We start from the raw sequence: 17,550 nt of genomic DNA, 5'->3' as shown, positions 1-17,550 counted from the left end.
CTGGTCTCAGACGCCAGTGCGGTATCGTTGCGATTTAGTGTTGTATATGAGTTCTTGGTAATACACATGTTTGATTACAATTATTGATGTTTGGGCACGTCGCCTTCGATGAGCCTAGTCAGATTGTGATATTTTGAATCCCCCCGAAACCCGAGTCTGAAAGAAGCCAGTGGGATCATATGCCTGTGCCGTGCGATTCAAAAGGAACCGGTCCTCTCCAATGGTCCACCACACGTCTTGAAGAGGGTTAGCATAGTTGAGGTACTTCCACCTTGTACGCTGGTGCGTAGTAGCAGACCACAGAAAGATTGTGCTTTCCACTGCGCGCTGAAGAGCTTTTCTCAACAGCTCCTTGTGCTCCGGGGTGGTTAGCAGAGCTTCGGCCTGTAGTACCATGCTTGGTTCGTAACCCGCATCGTTTATACCGAGAACATTCTCGCCGTGTCCCGCATAGTTCGTCGGCAGGGGTGTCAGAACGAAGATGATCCGGTCGTTTTCGCCGAGGGTGTTCTCAAACTCTGCGATGAGGTTGTCAAAAACTTCAATGACCTTCCGGACCATGCTCATGGAGGAGTGGAATGTCAGTGTGAACCACACATTGTAGAGCCCCAAGCCTCCCTCGAGCTGTTTCACGAGACTCGAGATCGGAGCATGAGAGCGCGTGTCGACGACGGGGTTCATTTCTTCGAGTCCCACGAATGATGTCGAATTCTCTACACCATCCACGTTGGCGAGGACGAATGCCGTAGAGGGACCCGTGGCAGGGTTCCAAGACAAGGAGACGAAGCCGTTCTCTGCGGGGTTCTCTGGGTTCCTTCGGATCATTGCGTCGAGCTTTTCCAAGACCGCTTCAGCCTTGTCGTAGGAAAATGCCGTGATGCCACCGTAGGCGTCTTGGGAAGGGAACGTTCGCATGTCGAATCGCGTGACAAGACCGAGGTTGTTCAAGCCGCCCTTGAGAGACCGCCAGAGGTCGTGGTGATTGGTAGATGTGGCGATGAGCACTGTGCCGTTTGCGAGAACAACCTGTGAATGCATCAGCAAAGCCGATGTAATGGCGTCTTTCTCTTGAACACCAACCTCGTAGCTGACGACGTTGTCGCAGGCCATCCCGTGCTTGCCAGACTGCCAAGCAAAGCCTTTTGAACATGTGAGCTGGTGCCTTAATGTTTCAACCAGGAAACTCACCTCCGCCGAGAAGAAACCCTCCAACGCCAACATGACCTTCCCGTCCCCCAGTGACCATAACGCTCTGTTTTTCAAGCTCAGTGTAGACATCGCCCCATCTGGCACCGGAGCCGATCGAGGCAATCCCGCGACCTCTCTATCACCTGGTCAGCCTCTGACAATTGAAACAAACACATCAAAAACCAAGTTTCTTCTTCGAATACCCTACCTCAGCATGTTCATCCTCCCCGTACGTGACCGAATCAAGCCGGCCAAGATCAATCGTCACACCGTTTTGCGCATTATTGTTCGGGACAGGCGAGTGCCCCCCGCTGCGAATCGCCACACTCCAACAGCTCCCGCCCTCAGCGCTGAGGGCTCTCAGAGCGGTCGCGACCTGCGCCGTATTCTCCGGCTTGAACACGCACCGCGGGGTCACCTTTTGGACGGCCCCGTCATAGTACGACTCAAGCGTCTCGACGTACTCGCTATCGGCCGAGAAATACAGTTGCGGTGAGAGGCCGGCGTGGACGAGAGCAGCGCACTGCAGAAAGAAGAGGGTTTGAGCATTTCTTTTGTCAAAAGCAATGCGGTGGTGGGGGTTCTTACACCTCTGCCCAGGGTCTCATTGGCTTGCCGAGCGACCAGCCGAGGGGTTGCAGACGCGAGACTGGCGAGGACGACTGTCGCAAGAGCGGACAGCCGAGGGAGTTGGGGGGCCATGATCGTCGTGTGTTCACTTGGAAACTATTCACACGCACTCGGTCACGGAGATTTCTAGGATAAAAAGAGGCAACAAGCCTTTTATGACCGTTGTTGGGGGCGCCAACCGTTCTTGTTGTTCGGGCGCGGGATCCATGCAAACATGCAGTCAGACGGAATCGAGATCCACAGGTCCTCGCTAGGAAGAGTTGGGAAACTTCGCGTGGCTTACAATCCCACTCTCGCGTGCTGCAAATCTTCATTGGCAAAAGCCCGTCGACGTTTCGTCGCATTCGCATACGAACAACCCCCGCTCCATTGCCCGGGAAAAAATCACGTCAATGGCAAGATGCGATAGGTGGGGTTTCACTCAGCAAGCCGGCTGCCGGAATACTCTTCCGCCAATATTTCAGTTGCTGCATATGCGGCCCTCTTCAACGGCCTACTAATGTCTTGCCTTCGAGCGCCTGTCCCTCCCGTCGCCCTACAAGGTCAAAAGGCCCTCGGCACCCCTGAGTCTGGGCAACCAAGATCGAACGATGTTCATGAATCGTTTTCTTGGTGGGGGAATGGGTTCAGTCGGACTTTGTTGGTTCTGCCCGTGTGTGCTATTGGTTGCTGCTCTTGTCCGGCTCCTCCGAGCCCGGAGATGGTGCTGCTCTGGTAGGGCGTTGCCGGGGTCGGACCGGGGTCGAGACCCACCCGGAGCGGCGTGGAGGGCTGGGAAGAGGGTCAGCAGTCTTGATCATGCATTCCTTCGTGCAGGCTATTTTATCTGAATTTTATGGAATGGCGCGTTTGATTTTGCTGGTCCTGTAAGCTGCTTGACAGCCATGATATCGGGTGTCGAGAAAACATGGATATGGTTGCGTGGATTCCGTGGAGTCCACAACACTCAATCTAAGATTCAATATCATAAACTTCACAGCCCATGTCCTGTTGATTCTTACCTCGCGAACAACCGAGGTTGCTAATTCTCGGGGTATCACAAGACATCATGACCGATAAACCTTCTTTTGATGAAGGGGTCGGCGGTCAACATTCCGAAAACATTACACGCAGCATCATTTCTATTTCCCGCAGGTTGTGCCGCTCCTGCAGCGACCGCCGTGGGTCTTCTCGCATCAAAGCCCCCACGAGAATCCTCGTCGCGATACTGCAGCCTGCTAGACAACCTTTCACCTGTAAGACACATGTGGGGCTTTAAGCCCGTATCAATAATCATCCAATCCAACCGGATTCATCATTGTGCCGCCGCGCAACCTCACACATTGTGCCGACAGCGTGCATGGGATTATTTCTGGGTCCAAAACCCGAGAAAGAGGAAAAAGAAAGTTGAGACTCCATCTACATCACGCCTGACAAGCCATGACAGGCCTTACGTAAGGTGTCAAACCTGTCAAAGATGGAGTCTTGCTGCACAAGCCGTACCCCGTACAAATATGGCGTGTCCTCTCTCTGAGGAGACTGAAGTGGCCGAAATGTGTCTCGCCAACTTCTGCTCAAGGACGCCGCCACAATGTCGGAAGGTGCAATCATGTACCCGATGCCCTCCGGGGACCCCTCGGTAGCCACGATGGTCCTCTCATCAGCCTGGACCATGGCCTCGGTGTCGACCATCTTCCTGGCTCTGCGCCTCTACTGCCGGGCCGCGCGGACGCGGAAGATGTGGTGGGACGACTACCTCCTGCTCATCGGCTGGATGTTCCTGATCCTGGCGGACATATTGCAGACGGTCATCTACCGGAGGGGGTACCTCGTCACGACGTTGACGGGCCCAGTGATCATGCCGGCGAACCTCGCGTCCGACACGGCGATGAAGCTCTCGCTGGCCTTTAGCAAGACCTCGTTCGCACTCACGCTGTGCAGGTTTACGAGCGGGTGGGCGCGGTGGCTGGTCATCGTGGTTGCGTTCGTGATGGACGCCATGTGTGTTGCGCACTCGGTGCTGGTGTGGAGGGCGAATTGCGGCGCGCCGGATCCGCATACGTTTCAGCCATGTTGGTCTGCTGATAGTGGGCTTTGGATGAACATGGTCGGGTCGAGTAAGGAAACATGTCTCGTGGAAAGATTGGGAAATTGGAAGCTGACGCTATTACAGTTATATCAGCACTTACCGACTTCATCTTGGCCATGGTCCCAATCAAGGTTGTCTGGGGGTTGCAGATGATCAAACGTGAAAAGGCGGGGGTGGCGATTGCCATGGGAATTGGTTGCTTGTGAGTCAAAAAAAGAGAGACATCTGCCTTGCATGCATGTACTGATGCATCAACCGCCGTGTAGAGCTGGAAGTGTAGCAATTGTAAAGGCAGTCGAATCCTACTGGGCTGCAAGAGCCGTTGGACCTGAATGTGAGTTTCTCAAACGCCCCGTCTTCCTTCAGACAGGTAAAGGCTGACCTCGCCTCTGCAGTCTCCCGTCGACTCGCGGTTCTGAGCATCTGGATCCACGCCGAGCCCAACGCCACCATCATAGCCGCGTCCATCCCAGTGCTGCGTGTTCTCCTCCGGGACGCCAGGGCTTACTACGCGCGAAACTACCGCTCGGGCAGCAAGTATCTCAAATCTGAGGGCGAGTTCCAGAGCGGGACTACTTCGCGTGCTGCGGCCAGAGCATCGGGCCACATCAGCGACGACGGGAGTGAGGCGATTATATTGCAAGGGGGCAAGGTGCGGAATACGGTTGAGATCACGTCGGGAGGTGTGGAAACTGTGTTTGAGATGAGTGATCGTTGGGACCGTCGTCCATAGGGAAACTCCATATCATCAGCATGTTCTTCAGCATTTTCAGAGTAAACAATGACCTCGTACCTTGTTTATGCCTAGGCACAGCTGCATCACGGTCGCCTTGGCTATTAGCTAAGGGGCAAGTTGAGCTAGTACGTCTTTTCCAAACGCGTAGAGCTGACAATCAAATCATAAAGATCCAAATGTACAACAACATGATTGGTCTTGATGCTGGAGAAACGGGAGTTGAAGGATTTCTGTAATAACCTTAGAACACTCACCGAAGCCACACCGCGGTGCTATCCAAAGTCGAAAATCATTCTGTCCAATCAAACAAAAGTCTCCGATGCAGCGATGCCCGACACCGGTTCGTCAACTTCACTGGGGCAGACGACGCCAAAGCAGCAAGGATTACCTGCATCCGTCCCGCGCGATCCCACCCAGCGCTGACAAGCCTCAACATCAGTAGCACAGCCTCATCTTCAGCAAGACTTGAACATAAAACAGTCTTCCGAATCACATCTCGGAACTGAGCTATTGCCATGCGATATCTCATGATACGAAATCACCCAAAATGTGGCTAATCAACACCACAACGCTCAAGCTCGCCGAGTTCCAGGGCGGGCCCCCCTTGCTGCCGTACGCCATCCTCTCCCACACCTGGTCCGACGGCGAGGTCTCGTTCCACGACATGGCCGACTTCGTCCACGCGTCAAAGAAGCCCGGCTTCACCAAGATATGGAAGACCTGCGAGATCGCCCGCGCCGCCGGCATCGAGTGGGCCTGGGTCGACACCTGCTGCATCGACAAGAGCAGCAGCGCCGAGCTGACCGAGTCCATCAACTCCATGTTCCGCTGGTACAACGACGCGCACATCTGCTACGCGTACCTCTCTGACTACCCCCCATCAACCTCGCAGCCTCGCAGCAACCTCTTCCGGCCCGCGGAGCAACTGTCGGCCGCGGAGCTCGGGCAGTGCCGCTGGTTCTCGCGCGGCTGGACGCTCCAGGAGCTCGTCGCGTCACGGGACATCACCTTCTTCGACAAGAACTGGAACGACATCGGCTCCAAGGCGCACCTGCAATCCCTCCTCGCGAGCATCACCGGCATCGACCAGGAAGTCCTCGAGGACCCGGCCGCGGTGTACGAAGTCCCCGTCGCGCGGCGCATGTCCTGGGCCGCGCGCCGCCGGACGAAGCGCGAGGAAGACAGGGCGTACAGCCTCTTCGGCATCTTCGACGTCAACCTGCCGCTGATCTACAGCGAGGGCCGCAAAGCGTTTCTGCGCCTGCAAGAAGCCATCCTCCAGAACAGCACCGACCTCTCCCTCTTCGCCTGGGACTCGTCCGACGACGACACCCAGGCCTTCCGCGGCCTACTCGCCCAGTCCCCCGACGAGTTTGCAGACGGCTCATGTCTTGTCCCGATCCAGGACGCAGCCATCCAGCAAACAGAGATCCGCATCACCAACAAGGGCATCCACTTCAAGCCGGACGTGATGCTCATCTCTCGTCAACACCTCGAGCGCCTCGCCCCTGACGACAGCACGCCTTCAGAATCAGGCGACTCAGACGCAACAATGGGCCGCAGCACATCCAGCCTCCCCTCCCTTGTTCCAGAGGCCCTCCTCCCCCAAGAACGCCGCGCCTTCGTCATGAAGCTGAACCACTACTACCTCGCCCCCTCCCACCCCCCGCCGGACATCAACCACCACCTCTACGTCTGCATCGAGCTCTTCCGCACGCCCGACGCCTTCGTCCGCCGCCGCCGCTGGATCCTCGAGTGGTCGCGCGGCACGAACCCCAAGATCGCAGACAAGCGCGAGGTCCACATCCCGCGGCACCTCTCCCCGCCGCAGTCGCGGTCCGTCATCCGCGAGGCCGACCACACCTTCTCCATCTCCTGCAAATCCCCCACGGGCTACCGCGTCAGCGTGACCACGGGATTCCCAGCGCACCTCTGGTTCGCCGAGACATCCACCTTCTGCACAAAAGCCCAGCCGGGTTTCGTGGGCATGGTCAGCATCAAGCAGAAAGCCGACGGCGACTGGGTCACCTTCACCCGCAAGAACGGCGGCGAGATCCACTCCCGGAAATGGCACTACCCCGACTTCCGCGTCTTCTTCGGCCTCGGCCGCCCCGGCTCCACCCCGGAAACATCCTTCTCCTCCTCAACACTCTCGCTGCCTCCCCAGCCAGAAGCCTGGGTCTATGTCCCCACGCGCGCTGACCTCCTCCTCGGCCGGTCAACGCTCTGGGGCGGCTACAGCCAGAGCGAGCTCGACAACCCCGAAGGCCTGCGGCACCTGATCCGGCGGTCCTGGGACCCGAGCAGCTACGCGTACCCGCCGTACACGCTCGGCGGGACGCGGCAGGCGCCCGTGATCTCGGACTGCAAGGACGCGTCGGGCTGGTTCGTGCTGCGCGCGGAGTACGAGGAGGCGGCGGGCATTGTCACGCGGGAGGACGCGGAGGTGCTGGCGGCCAAGTCGTTGGAGGTGCAGGCTGCGGTGACGTCGCACCGGTTCCCGAGCGGGATGACGGAGCACCGGCTGGAGATACAGGCGCGGCCGGTGAGGGATCGGTTTGATGAGGTGTCGATGTTTTCGGGGCCGCAAGATATGTGTGCGGAGTATCTTTGTTTGATATGAAATATCATGTTTGATGCATCCGTAAACCGGCTTCAACGACATGTTGTAAACCAACTTCATCATAGATAGCCTTCGATAATGTTAATCCTACCTTCGAAATCATCACCAATGTCCTCAACGCATCCCGTACAACGCATAAACCCACAGCCCCCAAATCATCCCATCCACACTCCAAAACATCAGACGACGCAACCTCTTCTCACTCCGGACGATCAAACCCAAGCCAACTACCCAATCGCATCCCTCCATCACCACCGTCTCGACATCAGACGACTTGAGTCAGATGAATATCAGACGAAGATCACGGTTACAACTCTAAACAACGGCCAATTAGCCATCTCCAATGCCAATGCAATCTCACCCGTCAGCTATCCTCTAGATACCAAGTCGCATCATCAAACAAACCCGCAAGAGACTCCAACCACCCAGCACGACTCAAGACCCCTCTTCAGCAACTGTGTGAGTCCCTTCGTGAGTATCTAAACTCTCGGAGTCGTGACAGCGTTGTCCTGGTCGGATCGAAGGTGCGGTGGTGATGCCGGCTCGGAGGGTGCTTCTTGGGCTGGTTTCATCCGCGGACGAGGCCTTTTCCCCGGCGGGAGGGAGCACATAAACACCCCCTTTTTAGGAAATCCCTTCATCTCCGGACAAGAAAAACACACACATGTTCAAAACACACGGAAACACAATGACAAAAAATGAGCGTGGTGTTGGCATTCATTACTCGCGCGTCCAAGTACGACATGAACACAAAGACTATTTAGATGTTTACTTTTTGCCCTCACAATCGTTCCCTCTCGTCTCCCACTCATCACTTTCAATCTCTTATATCCCCGAGTTTGCCTTTTTCTCATCCATCCCCTGGTATCTCAAAAACAAAAGAAAGTAACGGACAGAACCATTTCATATACTGCGTCCTGTCCTCTCACCCTCGCCTCCCTCCAAATCTTACACACCATCCCCCCCTCCAAAGTTCGGCCGTGGTCATTACACCATCATCATCCTCCCCAAAAACACAAAAGAAATCAAAAAGGTCATGACCAACACTCAGTCAGTATCAAAAAAGCTCCCCGTCCTCTTCAACATACTCAAATCAACCAGCCCCATCACAATCCCATCCAGCCTCCTCACCCGCTCGTCATAAACCCACCACAGCGCGCACCCCGCCACGCCCACGAGCACCTGCGCGACCCCCAGCCCGAGCACCGTCGCCTTCAACCCGGCCCACATCACAATCGCCCCGGGCACCGTCATCACAAACACGCCGGCCAGCAAATTCCGCCAGCACACCACCCCGGCGTCCATGTCCGCCACGTTCCGCAGGCACACGTTCATGTTGCTCGAGGTAAACTGCGTCGAGCGCCAGATCACGGGCCGGATCGCCGTGTCGAGCGTGCCCACGCCCGCGGCCAGTAGACCCAGCAGCAGCGAGACGAGCGGGAACGAGAGGTGCGTGCCGACGCCGTCGGTCGCGAACACGTTCGAGGACGCGCCGGCGGTGGCGGAGACCTCGGACATGACGTCGTGCGTCTTGAGGCCGAAAGCGAGGATGCCCGAGGATGCGAGGACGGTTCCGGCGGCGAGGGTGCATGCGATGCAGTATGGCGTGTAATCCGACGCGCGCCGGCGCCAGAAGGCTGTGGCCACCACGGCGGTGATGGCCAGGAGGAACGGCGCGATCATGAGCCCGCCAATGTTTGACTCGGAGAGCATCCACGGCATGGGGAAGAACAAAAGGGACAGCGACTCCGAAAGGCCCCAGAGAGTGCAGTATGGCAAGAAGGTAACCACCACGAGTAGTCCCGTCGTCGGCGCAACAAAGGCCCTCGGCGCCTGCAAGATCGTCCGCAGGTCCATCGTTCCCGAGAACGAGACGGGCTTCATCGTGCGCAGATAGGCCTTGGCGTCCTCGACACTCGGTCTTCCGAGCGGCTTCGGCGGTTGCGACGCCCACGGCGAGGAGGTGGCGGTTCCGGGAGTCGGGGCGGGGCTGCTGCTGAACCACCGCTCGAACGCGGTCTCGGGTGCGCCGAAGAGAAGAAGCGGGATCGCGATGAACTGAAAGGCGTTGATGATCTCGAATTGCACGGTGAAGCGGCCTGTGTTTGCGGAGGCGAGACCGCCAAAGAGGGGTGCGCCCCAGGTCGTCGCGACGGTGAGGATGTGATATATCGTGATGCGAACGTTGCGTTGATGTTCCTAGCCATGGTCAGCACTCACTTCCGAGCAAGGATGGGCAAGCATCGTACAAAGTAAGTATCCTGGATGGAACCGAGGATGAGCGTGTCAAAGGCTCCCCAGCCGAGACCCTGGAAGACACGACCGGCCATACACCCGCCAAAGCTGTTCCCCGCTGCCATGTTCGCTATCGCGCCGATGAAGATGAGGACCATCGAGACGAGATACACCGGCCTCTTACCCCAGATCTTGGATGCCACGACGCTGAACAGGCCTGTGAATGCTGAGAGGACGAGCGGCACGGCGGTGAGTGACGCGACGGCCGTGTATGAGACGTTGAAACGGACGGCGAGCACGCTGTTGACGCTGACGTACGCCGTCTTCATTCCGCCCACCAATCCGGCCGTCATCAAGAGCGCGACAAAGTTGAGCTCCTTCTTCCACTGGGCCCAGTTCTGCGCACAAATGTCAGTGCTGTTAATCGAAAGTGCAAGGTTGGCAACCCTACCAGAGGATCGTCCGGATCATCCGTAGGCTGAGGACTCAGCTCCGTCTGTGAATGCCGCCCCGTGCCGTACTTGATCTTGCGCTCGCTGTACGTCGTCGAGAACGATAACCTCCTCGTCGAGCTCGTCATCGGCCGGGGTACGTCCTCTTTTGGCGGCGGCGGCGGCGGCGGTCCTCCGATCGATACCCTCGCCAGCGACACTCTGTTGCCCGGATGTACGGCAAGATGGCTCTCCCTCGGCCTCGCAACCTCGCCGTCCCCCTTCTCCACGTCCTTCTCCATCTCGTAGACTGTGTATTACCCAAGTGTATCCCTCCTCAGCCGTCCAAAAAAATGTCGTATTCGTAAAAAGGTTTCGAGTCCAGCTCACGGTAAAGACTGAACCAGCAGTGATACACCAAGCAAACGTCGAAGAGAAGAGAAAATAAGAAACGAGATAAAAAAGAAACAAGCCCAACCGGTGGAGTATGATTGAAGAAAAGAACGAGCCAAGCGAAGGGCAAAGAAGGGAATATGGTTGTTGAATTAGCTATCGGACGAGATCGGGGGCCGACATGCTCCAAGCCCTTGTTTGCCGTCCTGCAGCTATTTGGGCGCAAATATTGCAAATTATTGCATGATGAAGAAAGAATGGGAAGATTTCACACTCGAACGTCTCGGCCGGCACAGAAGAAAGAACATGTCAACCCAGCCAGGTCTCGGGCGGGTCACTCCCATGATTTCTCTCTCAACGGCTCCAAGCGACCCCGATGCAACCTCACGGACCTGACCTGGGCCATGAGTTGTGGTCGACAGGCGGCCTACGAGAATATCCCTGGCGGCCCAGGCATGATTGCTGCACGCGGCGAGGTGGGCAGAAGAGTTCGGCCCCTGTCACCGCGGGCATCATTGGACGAGACATGGCCTTTTGCAGGGATGTCGAGCCCTGTCAAACGGTCCCCCCATCCGATGCGTGCTTGGACCATGGCCGGCCTGGGCGGACCAGAGGCTGAAACCTTCCTGATGCTGGGACTGTCTCTTGGGTATACCATAGGAGTTGACGATTATTGTACTTTGCTGGCGGGCCAGTATTATGTGCAAGGACTGGCCACACGAGGCCGGCTCTCGAATAAAGAGGTTGAAGAGGCTCAATGCTAGCGCGGGAAACGGGCGAACCCTGGGCGCTTTCTGCGCCCGAACGTGCTTTGTGCATAATGTGGCCGATGTCGAAGAAAAGGTTATTTCAGCCAGCCGATCGTGGGCTTGCCGTGTCCAAGACAGCCGCGCAGCCACATGGTGCACGATCAACAGTGATGAGAGTGTGATGCTTTCCCTGATCTTCGTAATGGCAATTCAGCGGGGAAAAGACCGCTCATTGACGCGCGTCCCAGCCAGTTCGCGGCTCTCTCTGCACGCTCGGATGTGTGCACTACTGCAGGAGTCGTCTTGATCACGATGGAGTTCGTGTCGCCGCCATCTGTTGCCGTTGCATTTGGCGCTTGTCATCCGTCATGATGAGAGCTGTCAACGTGGCCCCCTCCCCTGGGCTCCCAACACGTCTGATTTCGCCACGGCGACAACGTCTCGCTCCGCCCACGAAGCGAAATATCCGGACCGCTTTGTTTCTTCTGGATCCGTGGTTCGTCGAGAGATTGGCCAACTTGGTTCTCGGTTGGCTGGCCCGCTGTGGGTTGGGGGAAGAACCATCCGTTGCAGGCCGTTTCGAAAACCCCCCGAGGAACAAGGACCCCTGTCGGTTCGTGGGAACCTTCAGCCAATGTCCCTGACAACTTTGACGGCTTTGAACGCGACAATCTCGGGTACAGCGCATGATGTCGATTTTTTGAGTTAAAGTGCCCTCTCGCCCGAGGAATCGACTCGATTCAATCATAATGACTTTTGAACTTTCTGATATCAGGGAACTTGTTGACGCCGAATGATGCATGCGCTGCTGAGACTCAACTGTGGCCAATTAGCTTTCGCTCACTCGTCAGAGGTTACGGCCATCGATCCTTCAGCCAACGACCGCAGGGCCATGACGGCGATCTCGACATCACGTCAGTAACGTCCGACGGGATGCGACGGATAGACGAGTGAAAAAACGTGATGTCCATGATTCCCTTACAGCTCGTCGCCCTACGGCGTCGCGGCCGGCGTCTTCGGCAATGTAGGAGCGGCCCCCGCAGCGGCGATCATACAATGGAGCAGTCGGATGTGTATGGGGCACGCCAGTGGAAGCAGTGACCGAGAGTTCATGGCATATGCTTGCTTGATTCGGCTCTCTCAGCAGCCATGGCGATCCCGCGTCGTCAAAGGCCGCCGTGGGAGGGGGTCTATAATGTTCTGTATATCCTGTTGACCATCGCCCAAATGATTCCCGTCCGCGAAGGCCTCGAAGGGCCTTCTCCGCGGCGCAACCGTCCCAATCTAGATTTTCCTCCCAAAACGCCAATCTTTCAAATTCCCATTAGGTGTGCCCGGGGCATTTCCAGCCCAATCGTGGACTTTTGCCATCCTCCATTCCTGCGAACGCATGATGATAATGCCAAGTCGCTGAAACGGTGACCTGCCGCTGTAATGCGTTGCATGGCTGGCCTGGCGGCCTCGACACGAACGACAAGTGAGACGTCTCGTTCGCCGGCGGCCCCGTCCGTCGAGTTCGTCTTCCGTCGGCGACCCCATTCCAGCCCTCTAGGTCGGCCTCCAATCTAGTCCGTCTACTTTGTATAAAGTTTGCTCGAATCCCCCGAGAAGTGACATCTCATCACATGACAGCGACGGCCTGGGGGAAGAAGGGGCGCATGGCAGGTGCCATCAGAACGGTCTCGATTGCGTGGGCGCTCTTTGCGTCGAGCTGCATGACGAAACCTACAAATGGTAGATAATGGTGAGCATAATGATCAAGACTGTGTCCAAGATGGGTTTTGCGTATATTGCTGAGGCTGAATCGGTTCTTTGTCACATGGGTGGCCGCCACTAAGTGGTCAGACTGTGGGAATCGGTCCAGCCCAGCGAAGGGGCTGATCGGCCGCAGGTCAGGGCTGGGCCGATGAAGGCCGCCCTGCCCTTGCTCCAAGGACCTTTCACCGGTAGCTCGGAAACTTTTCTTTAGCTCGTTCCGATGGTGAAGGTTGTTGGTAGCATTGGTCGGTGGTGAGTACTAAAGTGTGGTGTGTATGTGAATAGTCGGTCCGGCCCGGTATCGGCCGGACGGAGGGAAATGTCCCTCAATAAGAAGCTATGACGATTGCTTTACCTGAGTCGACAATCTCCTGCACTGCTGACTTCTCCATGGCCAGCAACACTTGGCTTGTGCGAACCAGCAACTCTGATGTCATTGTCAGCTGCTTTGCTTCTCTCACATGTGACGGCTTGAGTCGTGGGAGCTCACCTTCGTAGCGAAGAGAATAGGTCACAGGCGGATCCTCGTCTCTCGAGTGGAGGATGGGCGCCTGCTCCTGTGCGACCTGTGTTACGCGGAAGCGCAGTCCTACGTTCTTGGTGGCATCGGCCCACAAGATCGTGCTCTGGTCCCGCTGCTCCGGTGCGATGGCGCACTTGGCCGCCATGCGCTCGAGCCAATGCCTCCAGACACGCACCACACCGTCTTCGATGTTGCTGTGGCTCGCGAAGACGCCGGGTCTCGGGCCAGTCTTGACCAAGCTGGTTGTTGTGCAGAGCTGGGTGAAGGGCTCGCCCTCGTCCAGACAGAGCTCTTGGGTGACTGGCTCGTCGCCGGCGTCTTCCTGCGGGGCCTCGGCGCCGGGCACGCGGCGGGTGTAGATCCTCCGCATGCGCCGGGTTTCCTCCGACACCACCGGGCGGAAGTGCGAGTAGAGCTGCGAGAGATCACCCAGGTCCAAGTCGTCGTCGCCGGACCATGTGCGGTTGTCGAGGAAGTCGACTCCCAGGAAGCGACACGACATGGAGGGGGTGGTCAGCTTGGCGCTTGGGTGGTAGCTCTCGAGCATCATCTCGTGGCCTTTCATCTCGGCGGTGTGGAGCAGACGGTGCTGTAGGATGGTGGTGGCTGTGGCATTGAAGCGGCGGTCGACGAGGGTCATGGGGAGCAGGGCGCGGGACTCGAACGAGGACAGGATCGCGATCAGGATCTGCGGGTCGGTTAGCAAGGCAGTCACGGTGTATTAGACAGTAACCAAGGCTGACCTCGTTGGGTAACGAGTCTATCGGGGTAGTGAGCCCAGACATGATGATTGTTTGCAAAGATGTGATAATGGTAAAGATGTGGTGTAGAACAATGGCTCTTGCCGTTCAGGAAGGTCCGGAAACAGACCCGTTGGCCATGTCGAGGGCGGTCATATTTAAATGAATCGAATCATCCGTTGAAGCACACCGAAGCAGCGTTCGACGGGAGATGGTGTGCAGGGATACGAGGCAGGCAGGCCAGGCACGAGAGACCTCAGTAGGTTGGCGAGGTACTTGGGATGGAGATTGCTGGAGATGGAGATGCCGAATGCCAGATGGCCAATGGACGGGCGGCAAGGGGCCGACGAAGATCCTGCTCGTGGATATGCGATGATGTGTGATGTGTCTGCTGGTTCGGGCTCTCTGGTGGCGCGACTGGGCTGATGCTGATGCCAATTGCTCGTGCTCGCGGCCGGAGCGATGTGTGGATGGGCAGCGAACTGGATGCGAAGCAAGGTTGATGGACGCGGGAGGAAATGGGCAATGGGTGGGGGGCACTTTGAGGTGCGGCGTGCTCGGTGGGCCGCGGTGACATGTCGGGCACACGTTGGATCATGTTCCAGGGACCTCCCTTCCTGCAGCCGCTGCAGGGCTATTTCCAGCGCAATACCCGGCCACTTCCACCTGACGGCAGTGTGGCGCCCTGGACACGCTGGAAGCATTCCGGACGGGACAAGCTTTCCAGCGGGTGTGGCTGTCTGAGGTGAGGTAACGTAAGGCAAGGCGGACGTCGGCACCCCCCAATGGGACTAGCGCCTCGCTTAGGTGGCTGCCGAAGCGAAACCCGTGATGGCCGCCGCCCTGCACCTCTTGTTTTTCGCTTCTGCGAGTTCAGCCCAGATTGACGCTACCATACCAACACAACACACCCTTTCATGATTCCTTTCCGAGACCAAAAGATCCAAAACACATCTCCCAGTTGCTCTGCTATCTTTCGTTTTGGAAACCAAAGCCAAATTACAGCTCTGCACGCATCAAAACTAATCGCAAAATACAAGCGTCTCCCCAGCAGTGCAACCCGGCATTGACCGCCGTCTACCGGTTTCGTCCGACCGGCCAGCGCCAGAGTCGACAATCAACGAGATAACATCATCATCACCCCATCGCAATCATCTTACGAGACCTGAGCCTCCCGAGTCAGAATCCACTTTTCCTCGATAAAGAAACAGGCGGTGGGCAGAGTCTAGCGCCAGGACAGAGAGCCTCATTGCCTCATTGCCTCTCAATCTCGGTATTCGTCCAAGCTTCGCCATCTTGTCTGGACCACCCTTCCCAGCCCAAAAGTCACTGATCCCCCTCCCCCCCTGCCTGTACACAAGGTATCCATAGGCCGTGATGTTTGTTTTCTCTCCGAGTTTAGAGCGGAGCGCTGAGCGCGGGAGCGCGGATTTGTGCACACCAGGGTATCTAAAAAGTAGCTAGGGGGGTGTAGCGCAGCTAGAAAAACTAAAAAGCTACGTTATACACACTTATCTAGCCTTATATAGTAATTAATATAATCCTATAAAAAATAAATATATACTATTTAAGGTATAGTAGCTATACTAACCTTACTTAATTAGGGTATATACCTAGAAGTAGCTTTATATATAACTAAACCTACCTTAGTTATAGTTTAGTATATATTAAATTTCTACGCCTATATATTAATTTTTTTTTTCTTTTCTTAAAATATATTATTTAGAAGAATATTATATATATATACTATCCTAAGTAGGAATTAAGTATATACTAAGTCTTAAAATAGATTATACTTACTTATAAAGACTTTATAAATAAAGAGGTTAATAGGTCTTATAACTTATACCTTTATTATAGCTATTTTTATAGTATATTTAGTATATACTTATACTATACTTAAAATATACTAAAACTAACTTAAAATAGGTCTTATTATTAACTTAAACTAAAACTAAGAAGGTCTTAGTAGTAAGTAAACTAATATTTTATATATATATAATACTAACTTAATCCTAGTTTTACTTATTAATATAATAAAAGAGTATAATACTAATAAATTAAGTAATTTTCTAAGTTAGTCTTAGTATATACTAACTATAAATATAGCTATACCTAACTATAGTATTAAACTATCCTAAGTTATAAGTTATATATAAGTCTTCTACCTCCCTCTTAACTAATCTATAATATATACTAACTTAATTCTAAGTACCTTATTATTATTAACTTTAGCTCTAGTAAGTAATATAATTAATACTTTAGTAATATACTTACTATATATCCCTTATATACTTAGTATATATATAACCTAACTTAATAGGATATAGTTCTATTATTATATCTATTAGTATTACTATAAAGTAAGTATATATCCTTTTTAACTATATATACTATATATATACTAATATAATTCTAATTTAGAACACCTTTTATACTAATACTACTACTTATAAGTAAGTAGTTAGTTAGAAGTATAACTTAATCTTTATATAGTTTTAATATATATTAATATAATATTTAGTGTTCTAAAGGCCTATATCTATTTTAGCTAGTAGTATAATATATACTTTATTTAGAAGTTTAGGTATATTACTAGCTTACTTTTAGTATATATATAGCTAATATTTTATAACTATAGCTTTATAGGTAGCTTAATTAGTAAATATACTATAGAGATAGAAGAGCTTATATAAGTTTCACTTTTATATATCTTTAGTATATATATAGCTAATATATTTTATAGAGCTACTAACCCTTATTTTACTACTAAATATAAAACTTAGTTCTACTATATAAGTTATATATATATATACTTAGAGGATACTATATATTTACTATTTATTTTACTATCTACTTTAAATATACTAATATAATACTTAGTACTTTTCTATTATAGTTTAAGTTAAGTATAAGGTAAGGGAGCTTAATAGTACTTAGTTACTTTATAACTTATTATATAAAGTAGTAAATAGGTAAGCTAGTAAGTATATAGTACTTTTACTTCTACTAGATACTTAGTATAATATAAGTAGTAATTAGGAATAAATAAAATATAGGCTTAATATAAGCTCTATATATATTTAATAGAAACTAACTAAGAAGTAGCTTAATAGCTATATTAAGGGTAGTATACTTTTATTTAGAAAGTAAAAGGTATAATATCTCTATATTTATAACTAAGTATATATTAATATTTAATATAGTATAGCCTTATTATAGCTAACCCTCTATATACCTCTAGCTCTAAGATACTTACTAAGGTACTTAAGACTAGCTATAAGTTATATATATATTAGGCGTTATTTATTTAGATATTAATAATATACTAGGTAAGGTAACTCTTAACTTTAAGAAGGTGCCTACTTCTAATACTACCTACTACCCTTTAACTTATAGTATATTCTATATATATATATAGCTTTACTTAAGTATATACTAATATAATTTATAGGCTAAACTTAGCTTAAGTTACC

General features: G+C 52.9%; 5 protein-coding genes across 5 annotated transcripts; 2 read left to right on the top strand and 3 right to left on the bottom strand.

Moving 5' to 3' along the window:
• Nucleotides 1-114: 114 nt before the first annotated feature.
• Nucleotides 115-1,890, bottom strand: GCG54_00009591 (putative FAD-linked oxidoreductase; the record flags this gene model as incomplete). Its single annotated transcript, XM_045409533.1, has 5 exons — nucleotides 115-1,026; nucleotides 1,081-1,139; nucleotides 1,189-1,324; nucleotides 1,397-1,711; nucleotides 1,777-1,890. The coding sequence occupies 5 exons, from the start codon at nucleotides 1,888-1,890 to the stop codon at nucleotides 115-117; spliced, it is 1,536 nt and encodes a 511-aa protein (XP_045257477.1).
• Nucleotides 1,891-3,388: 1,498 nt separating this feature from the next.
• Nucleotides 3,389-4,619, top strand: GCG54_00009590 (uncharacterized protein; the record flags this gene model as incomplete). The annotated part of the gene is made up of 4 exons (XM_045409532.1): nucleotides 3,389-3,914; nucleotides 3,971-4,088; nucleotides 4,153-4,220; nucleotides 4,282-4,619. 4 exons carry the CDS (start codon nucleotides 3,389-3,391, stop codon nucleotides 4,617-4,619), a joined length of 1,050 nt encoding a protein of 349 aa, XP_045257476.1.
• A 550-nt stretch (nucleotides 4,620-5,169) lies between these two features.
• GCG54_00009589 (Vegetative incompatibility protein HET-E-1) lies at nucleotides 5,170-7,245 on the top strand (the record flags this gene model as incomplete). The annotated part of the gene is made up of 1 exon (XM_045409531.1): nucleotides 5,170-7,245. The coding sequence occupies one exon, from the start codon at nucleotides 5,170-5,172 to the stop codon at nucleotides 7,243-7,245; it is 2,076 nt and encodes a 691-aa protein (XP_045257475.1).
• A 1,047-nt stretch (nucleotides 7,246-8,292) lies between these two features.
• Nucleotides 8,293-10,213, bottom strand: GCG54_00009588 (putative MFS-type transporter; the record flags this gene model as incomplete). The annotated part of the gene is made up of 3 exons (XM_045409530.1): nucleotides 8,293-9,444; nucleotides 9,495-9,878; nucleotides 9,932-10,213. 3 exons carry the CDS (start codon nucleotides 10,211-10,213, stop codon nucleotides 8,293-8,295), a joined length of 1,818 nt encoding a protein of 605 aa, XP_045257474.1.
• A 2,924-nt stretch (nucleotides 10,214-13,137) lies between these two features.
• Nucleotides 13,138-14,119, bottom strand: GCG54_00009587 (uncharacterized protein; the record flags this gene model as incomplete). The annotated part of the gene is made up of 2 exons (XM_045409529.1): nucleotides 13,138-14,022; nucleotides 14,078-14,119. 2 exons carry the CDS (start codon nucleotides 14,117-14,119, stop codon nucleotides 13,138-13,140), a joined length of 927 nt encoding a protein of 308 aa, XP_045257473.1.
• Between the last annotated feature and the right edge of the window lie 3,431 nt (nucleotides 14,120-17,550).

Source organism: Colletotrichum gloeosporioides, assembly GCF_011800055.1.
Source record: "Colletotrichum gloeosporioides strain Lc1 chromosome Unknown consensus_97, whole genome shotgun sequence".
Lineage (NCBI taxonomy): Eukaryota > Fungi > Ascomycota > Sordariomycetes > Glomerellales > Glomerellaceae > Colletotrichum > Colletotrichum gloeosporioides.
The sequence above is the reverse complement of the archived record's forward strand: the minus strand, read 5'-3'. Positions and strand labels throughout refer to the sequence as shown.